This window comes from Saccostrea echinata, unplaced genomic scaffold, assembly GCF_033153115.1.
Source record: "Saccostrea echinata isolate AGI-Se365-2 ecotype Australia unplaced genomic scaffold, CSIRO_AGI_Sech_v1 ptg000060l, whole genome shotgun sequence".
In the NCBI taxonomy this organism is placed as follows: domain Eukaryota; kingdom Metazoa; phylum Mollusca; class Bivalvia; order Ostreida; family Ostreidae; genus Saccostrea; species Saccostrea echinata.
In genome coordinates, this window is record NW_026889809.1 from 2,172,508 (window position 1) to 2,181,901 (window position 9,394).

General features: G+C 33.1%; 1 protein-coding gene across 1 annotated transcript; it reads left to right on the forward strand.

Annotated features, from left to right (window-relative positions):
• Positions 1 to 1,215: 1,215 nt before the first annotated feature.
• Positions 1,216 to 2,679, forward strand: LOC133175050 (uncharacterized). The gene is made up of 2 exons (XM_061310145.1): positions 1,216 to 1,241; positions 1,626 to 2,679. The coding sequence occupies exons 1-2, from the start codon at positions 1,216 to 1,218 to the stop codon at positions 2,677 to 2,679; spliced, it is 1,080 nt and encodes a 359-aa protein (XP_061166129.1).
• The last annotated feature ends 6,715 nt before the right edge of the window (positions 2,680 to 9,394 follow it).

Below are 9,394 nucleotides of genomic sequence, written 5' to 3' on the forward strand. Positions count from 1 at the left end.
TTACTTTTGAAAATTAATCACTGTAAATAATGTACTTAGAAGGTTAATAGAATAAGAGAATTATGCAAGATTTTTTATTGTATTATACAAAAAATACCTTCATAGTTTTAAGGATCAGATAGACTTGTAAGTAATAGATAATTAAAAATGAGACAAAAATAACTTGTCTTATAAAATGTTCATCAACATGAGAGGCCAATGTTAGAGATTTCATCAAGGAATTAAAATAGTACAGAGGCACTAATAGTTTGTTAATATACTGTATGGTGTTAGTGATAAATGGGGAACAGATTAGAAGCTAATTTATGAACTGTTAATGAACACTAGACTAATTATTTTGTTGATCTTGATCGCCCTATTTTTCTTGCTTTTGGGCGACAAAGCTTCGCCTTTCAATTCATTTTATACTCTATGGATCCTCTGAATTGTTGTGTTATACTCAGGTGACCGTTAGGGCCCTTGGGGCTCTTGTTTTAACAAAAAATTACATTTCATATCTTATGATCAATCTTTGACTCTTTAAACTATGATAAATCCCATTGACAAACAGGTTATACAAAAAGTCATGTAGTTTCTGTAGCATTTTCACCAAGTTTAACCAGAAAACGGGAGATTTAAAGGTCAATAGTTTTTTGGCTGCATAGATTTCTTTTGTTTTTTATGTCATTCTTTCAACAAAAATCCAAAATGACACTGCAGGGGAAAATCGTATGTAAAAGACTCCAAAACTAAACAAAACACCTCTCGACTTCTCTCAGCTTTTTACCCCAAACCGCGTACAGCTCAGGTAGGCATAAATATACTATAACACAGGTAACCTAGTTCCCTAAAAACAACGTTTTAGAATTTTTTGACACATTTTGTGTATATACTAAGCTCATTTAAATTTTTGAAAGGTTTAATTAAATCTCACTCAATTTTAAGGATAATATGATCTTCTTTGAACAATCTACAGGAACCTTTACAAAATAACATGATGGTAAGTTCATAACCCAGTATAACTCCACATTTTTTTAATCATTCATTTTTTTTCTTTCCATCAACTAATAAGTATTCTTTCTACATATATACCTTTGTCAAAAACTAATTGAGTTTTCTATTACATCTACCATTCTCCAACACCCATAATGCTATTGATTAAAATGAAAGAAGATACAATGGGACTTTTCTGTACTAATTATAGCACCTAAAACTTTTCAGTCCTGTCTTGTAAAAATGGATTCCATTAGAACTTCACAAATGTAAGTTTTAATGACAGGGATACATGAACAATACTTTAAAATTGACTACTATTTGAATTAGCAGTTTTTGGTTTATAATTTTTTAGTAAATATATACATGGTACAAAAAAAACTATCTAATCTTTTATTAGTAAGTTGAGAACATTGAAAACCTGTAAAACATTCTATTAATAAAAAATTTGAAAACAAAAAAACTACTCAGGCTAAAACTAAAATAAATCACTGATGATAATTACAACTATAGGTTTTGATTTAAAAAAGTAGTAAATCATATAATTTATGGAATTTATTTTTAATTATGGCCATGATTACTTTTGATCAATTACTTACGTGACATACTAAACAATATACATGTATATAAAATTTGCGTTTAATCATCCTTAGTCAGACAGCCATACAACATATGTCAGAGTCGGTGTTTATGGGACTGTGTCATGAAGTGGGGATCTCACAACTGGTGGCCATGAGGAGAGATGTGGTGGACATCATTGATATGGTGAGAGATCAAGTGACAACAAGTGATGTGGACAGTGTTATTTGGAGTGGAAGTTACAGAGAAGGATTCAGACTGAAAGGATCGGATTTAGACATTATGATCTGGCCAAATACTCACCGTGTGATCTGGGAATTATCTCAGTCTCAATATTACAACACAAACAGACAAACACTGATCCTCTATGACTGTTCTAATAGTCCACCAGGATTCATTTTGTTATATTTACTGTCACCAAGCATGGACAGAAGAATCCAGGGAGCTTGTGTTAGAATGAATAACAGATATTATATATCTAGTTCTAAATATAGACAAATCACATTTTCTGATATATCATTACACTCCACTCAACATGGACCCTGTGCCAGTGGAATTATTGGAACAATAGAATTTGATCATGCCTACTGTTTTGTTTGTGACTTTTGGCCTCTGTCTGCCTCCTCATGGATAGACAGATGTCACTCATGGCCCCAACCTCATGTTGTTGATGATATAGTAAAAAATGGATGTCACTTTGTAGCCATCGGACATAAGCTAGGAAGACATGAAGACCAAGAATGGAGAATTTCTTTCTCTCTGGCAGAACAGAAACTTGTGTTTGCAATGAATCACTGCCAATTCTTAACTTACGGCTTGCTTAAATTGTTCTTAACAGAAATAATTAACAATGGAGTAGGTGATGATGATAAATTACTGTGTTCCTATCATATGAAGACAGCAGTTTTCTGGGTGATTCAACAAAATACAATACCTCATTGGTGTCCACAAAATCTCCTGGGGGGTTTCTGGGTCTGTTTTAAACTCATTCTCAAATGGGTGTATGAGGTAGTATGTCCTAACTTTGTCATTCCATATAACATGTTTCTGAGTAATATTTATGGGGAAGGACAACGCCAATTATTTAATAGACTGTATGGGTTGTATGAGAAAGGTTTAGACACATGAAAGCTTTATCTATTATAGAGATGATCAAGGTCAAGTTAGCACAGCCATATGTGATGTATAGGTTAAATGTAAACATTGTAAATATAATGATATATAAAGAGTCTGTAGAGGGACAGTCCTGGTATAACGAGATGAGACAGGCTGTAGCATGGGATATCAAACTTGACAATAGAATCCACTACATCAGTGAATTGATTTATTGATTGTATGTTGTTTAACGTCCCTCTCGGGAATTTTTCACTTATATGGAGACGCCACCATTTGCCGGTGGAGAGCTGCAAATTTTGTCCTATATTCGGAACTTACGGCCATTGAGTAGTAAGGGATCTTTTTCGTGCCAGCACCTACTGCGACACGGGACCTCGGTTTATACGGTCTCATCCGAAGGACCGGTCTCCACGTCCCACAGTGGGATTCGAACCCGCGACGTAAGGATCAACTCCTTACTTCGCGACTCTAGAGCAGACGCTCTAACCACTGCGCCACACGGGCGACTCAGTGAATTGGTACCAGAACAACAGTTTGCTCTACATAGCGATTTCCCTGCATTATATTTTGGCCCTACTCTATACCCTGGGACCATGACTTGAACAAAACTTAAATCTTCAACCTAAGGGTTCTACCATATTTATATCATTATTGATAGACCAGCTTTTCCTAAAATGATTTTTTTTTCTATAAATTCTCTTCAAATTTTGTTCCTCTACTGTGGCTCCTATCTTAATTTCCGGAGGAGATGATAAGAAAAAATTGAATCTACACAACCTGAAATATTAAAATCACTAAGCAAGTCCCTACTTTTCTTCGTATTAATGGGATTTTTTAAGATTTTAACTCAACAATTCCAGGTCAAACTTTGATCATCTATTATTGCCATCCCTTACGGGGGGGGGGGGGGGGGGAGGGGGGTGGATTTGAAAAATTTAGAATGTAAACTATATATATTAAGAAACATTTTACATCATTTTCATTTTTTCTGGCCTTTTGCTTCTTAACGAGACTAAAAAGTTACTCTATATCCCCATGTTAAACTGTAACTCGGCCCTTTCCCCATGGCCATAATTTTGACATTATAGAACCTACACTATGACAGGAATCTTTCACATATCTATTGTGGCCAAGTGGTTCTTGATAAGAAGATTTAATCAGATTTTTTATGTTCCATTTCAAACATCAAGATAAAGTAGAGACTTAATGTTTTCATTTCCTATTAAAAATTTTCCTTAAAGGCAAGGTCTTGGAAATCAGGCTTCATGGAATTGCAATGTTCTTGAATTTTAAGGAAAACAAGTATATTTGAGTACTTTCACAGAGGAGAAATAATATGAACGCACCCTCATTTGAGTGTTTTAATGCAGGGGGAAAATATTTTTGTGATATTGGGATGAGATGGACAAGCAAACATTATGAAACATTATGAAAGAATTTAAAGATATAATTCTTTTTTCACATTTATTTCCCAGACTTATAACATGAAAGATGATATATAGGGCAGCTACCAGGATGGGGCCTTAACTAAGCTCCTTCTATAACAAAATATAATGGTAAACCCTACAGCACCACGCAGGGTTCTTTATATCTAAATACAATGTCTCACATATTTATTCAATCATAGATTCAACAGGTATATTGATTAGATTGTATAACATATAAAAACAAATAATATCTATCCGGATTCAATTTTGGTTTTAAATTTCTTGTTCGTATGTACAATCCGGTGTGATTCATGAATGTGTTGCAATAATGAATAAATGGAAAAGAGAGAAACATTGAAGTTAATTTAAAGCTGGAGTGTGGAAAAGAGGTAACAGTTCATCGAATTCTGTTAGTACATTTAATGTTAAATTCATATCTCCCTTAAAATTGTGTTCCGCTTCTAGCACGTTAATGATAAAGCAATTTTTTAACAATTGAAAAATTGATTTCATTTCTTTTCTGAATACTTTTTGGAGCAATGAAGTAGTATTTTTTTTATATCTTCATACTTGATACTGTTTCTTGTTTTCCATATTGACCACTTGTATATATAAATCAAAGTGTTGACACAAATTCGAACATTTTTGAATTCACTGGCAAATCCCAGTAGAACAGTGCATGCATCAAAGAACTATATGCGGTATATGCACAATTTTGCCCCCACAAGAGTCATATTTTGAAAATTTCTTGAAATGTGCTGAATTGTATATATTGTGTGAGAAATCTAAATTAACAAAAAATATTATAGTTTCGAAGTAGATTATTGGCAACTTTTGTTTCTATGACGTCACAAACTAATCGGATTTTGTGTTATTTTTCAGAAAAAGGAAAAAATGGACAAAATTTGTTCAATTTTTACTATAAAATTTATAGAGTGTAGGCCTGCTCAAGAACAATATTTCCATATTTCATTGATATTATCATTCTACACATTATATCAAAATATTGAAATGGAGCAGACCTGCGCTCGGTGACTTTTACTCAAAATATCGACGTAATATACACTTTTTTTCTGTATAAATCATGGAACTTTTGAATTTACGTCATCTTTCTGACGTCATATCTAACATATGGCGTCATGGCTTATGAAAATATTCAGTGCTTTGAAGTCTGCAGATATTTCCCTGTTTTAGAACATAATTATATATTTCTCCGTCAAAGTTTGATTTTGGGGGCAAATATTGCTCATTACCGAATATAGTCCTTTGATTGGATCCTTTACAGGTATTTTTAAAATTATTCTTTATACCAATTCTAAAACTGGTTTGATGTGTTTACATTAATAAAATAAATATTTCTGGCTCTCAATATTTCCTTTACAAAAAAAGCATTTGCCATTTGATAACCCCATTTCACGTAATTTTTTTTCGGTATATACATGTAAAATGTTATGCAAACATTTCCATTGGAATTCTTAAACATTTTGTTTTAATTTAGTTTCGTAACTTGATCCCCAAATTCTTTCCCACGTAATGTCATATTGCAGCAACTTCTCCTATTTTTCTTGAGATTTGGGAGTAACATTTTTGTTTAACACTCTGTATGTTTTTGAGTTTTATATCATCAAAATTTATGAACCAAATTGTTTTCCTAACAATTAAAAAAAAATTAACAACACAAAATAAATATGTATTTTTTTATCACTGCTATTTGTAGTATTTCTCCCTACAAGAATATCAATATATTATTTAAGTATGGTGGCTTTTATCTTACTGTATTGAAAAACCCAACTCCTTTTATCAAGAAGTTTCGTAGATAGACTTACTATCTTTTTCCCAAATACTACCAATAGTGTGTAAACCACATTTAATGAAAGACTCTATATATAGATTTTTACCTCAAAAGTGTATATATTTATTTCCAAAATCTGACATTTTAAAAATTACTGGTGTTGTAAATATATTTAATAATGAGGACCTTAAATCACTAATTTTAAAAGGTCCTAAATATAGGGAACCCCGATCATTCAACTGGCGTCGTAATTTCATACATATTATTAATTCTGTAGAGGATTACTCCAGGCGTTGGGACAGACATGAAAAAGAAGACATTGACACTTTGTCAGAATGGATTAAATGTGTCAGATGGGACACATCAGATGAGGGGAAATATGAAAACCATCTATCCTTCTGTATTCAATAATTCAGAAATGAAAAAAAGAATTAGATAGATTACATGATCAGTAGGTACTGGTCCCTGCTGACAAAGCAGGTAACAACTTGTCTTTGTTTGTAAGGCTCATTATATAAATTGTATCTTACAGGAACTGGGATTTAAGGAAGCTCAAAACACTGCACACTAAAGAGTTCTACTTGTAGGGTAGTTTTATGCAGTTTAAGTGATCTGCCCTTAGAAGTAAGATAGAAAAAATGGTTGTTTACTGTTAATTACACAATTTATAATAGATTAAAATATTCTTAGCATTATATAAGAATAAGTAATTAAATTCATTATTTCCATTGATTTTCCCACTGTACATGTAAGTAAACAACAGTGATTTCTGTTCATGAATAGTCCATTGTCTTTGAACATTTTTCCTGCGGAAATAAGGCAGGTACCCTATGTTGAAAATGAAATAAACAGTCTCAATATGCACACCGTAATATGATATATTTTTCTCCAAGCCCAAAAAGCACTTTTTGTTAGTATTTAGAGCTTCCTTAATTCTACAAGTGGTAATCCAACTTATACCCATAACTCACTTTCTAAGGAGGAAATTCTTCATATGTCAGTTTTAAATATTTTTTTTTATATTCCCAACAACGAAAATGAATTTGAATTACCATATCTATTTTGGATTCCGAAACTTCATAAAAAGCCTTAGTAACAAAGATAAATAGCGGGTTCCAATAAATATTCAACTTAGCCTCTCTCTTTACTCCTCACTAAGATATTAACAGTATTGAAGGAGAAACTTCAAGATTGCTGTGCAACAATATATTGGAGAAGTGGTGAAAATCAGATTTGGATACTAAAATATTCCAGGGAACTTTTGGAATATTTGAATTTTACTAAAATCAACAACATAAAATCTTACGACTATTCTCCACGATAAATTAATGTCCATACTTTCTTACATCGTTGACAGCTGCTTTTTCAATAAAAATGGAACTCGTAAATTTACTTACCTTGTCATCGGTCATTTGAAAATTACTTTGTTAAAAAACAATCTGATTGTACACACAAGTACTCTGAAGTTGACATTAAAAAGATGCTTGAGTTTCTAATTGACAATATCTATGTGCTTTTTGGATACCAGGTCCTCGTTCGAATTCGTAAGAGTACCGATAGCGCCCCGTTATTAGAAGGCCTATTTTTATATTCATATGAAACAGAATTTGTCCAAAATCTTGTACGTGAAAAGAAGAAAACACTTGCTGTGGCCTTCAACTCGATATTTATGTCCATCGACGACGAATTTCAATTAACAATGGTTATTTCCACTCTTATGTCGGCACGATATATCCCAGTGAGCTTGAGGTAAAAGATACCGCAGAGTCTGACACATCTATTTCATATTTGGATATTTTATCAGAAAAAGACGTTAATGGTAATCTAACAACAAAGCTTTATGATAAACGTCATGACTTTAACTTTTCAATCGTCACCTTCCCTTACTTATGCAGCAATATAACTTCATCACCCTGCATACGGGGTTTTACATCTCTCAGTTGATTCGATACGCCAGGGCATGCTCTACGTATGAACAATTTCTAAAACGAGGTAAATTATTGACAAACAACTTGATGAAACAACAAGAATATCAGCAGTCTCGTTTAAAGTCATCATTTCGTAAGTTCTATGGTCAATACAATGATCTTGTCAGCAGATCAATCTATCATTAAGTCAAATGCTGACTGACTTTTTTCATACTAATTGTTAGGCCACTGTTTACACACTGAATTGTCGACGTATTTTCCGTTATTTCCCGATCATGACAAGGAGCACACGGCGGGTGTGACCGGTCGGCAGGGGATGCTGACTCCACCATGGCACCTGATCCCACCTCTGATGTTTTAGAGGTCCGTGTTTGCTCTGCACCTATTTTGTAATGTTTAATGGACTTTTGAGCTTGAGTACTGTTCGTTATCTATATATATTTCTTAGAAAGAAAATAGAATCTACTTAGAAAACAAACAAGTCACTGAGTGAAATTCAGTCTGTACGCAGTATATCCTAGGGGATTAGTTGATACAGCTGGTTTATATGGGTGTGGAAGATGACCATAACAGCATGAGTTCGCTGTTACATTTCTGGAAACGATTCTTTTGTTTGGTTCCTTCATTACTAATTAAGTAGTCCTGATACTATTTTGTGGCACTTCCATCTAGCTGAGAACTTGACAACCAGGACATAGGTCCTTACCTTTCTGCACTCTCCCATTGAACGCCTTGAGGAAGCTCTACCGTCATTGCCCACTGTAATGGTTTCTGTAAAGCAAATAATTAAGGACATACGCAACGTAGTTTGAACTTTATTGTTTTTTTCCCTAGGGTTGACGAGGTCTAATACTTGAAGGAACTGTGTACTATTCTATTAATGTCTATATATGGTGCTGTACACCTTTTCTAAAACAAATTTGGATGAAAAGACATCTAGAATGTATGTTTAGCAATTTTTGTATATTTTTCTTTAAATGATACAGGAATTTTCATCATTCGATATCAAATGAATATATATATATTCACCAAATTCATGATTATCACATTTTCTTTAGCAAAAATACAAAACAATATTCAGCATATTTCAGTCAATATTTGTAACAAAGATATTCTTTATAAAACAATAAAGCACTTAGGCCTTCACGTTCACCTGAAAGTCTCGAGATCATAAACTTATGATCCACACAGCCCAACACTTGGATCTGAACCTTTAACATCAGGGACAGGAAATTGAGGCATTTGTTTGAGGCCTCATACAGCACATGTAGTGTATTAATATCTTGCTCACTATTTATCTGCAAAATTCAGAAGCAAACATTGTGAAAGAATTTTCAAGATATTATTCCTTATTAGGGCGCCTAGCCTCACCTAGAGAACATAAGTTTCAAAATTATTGGTAGAAATCTCAAAGTTTATCTTCCAACATCGACTTAATCTCAAGACAGAGGAGAATTGAATTTTAACATACATATAGAGTTCTTTTTGAAATATATAGTTCTGTCTGATGTATAAGAACTAAGACGATTTAAAAAGATACACCGTATAACACATTTTCAGTTTACTTGTTATTTTGAAAA

Bases quoted from the DNA above. Each gene is read 5' to 3' on its own strand.
- LOC133175050 (XM_061310145.1), top strand. From the start codon at position 1,216: ATGGATTCCATTAGAACTTCACAAAT. The intron at 1,242-1,625 runs GTAAGTTTTAAT...AATCATCCTTAG, and splicing joins TCCATTAGAACTTCACAAAT to TCAGACAGCCATACAACATA.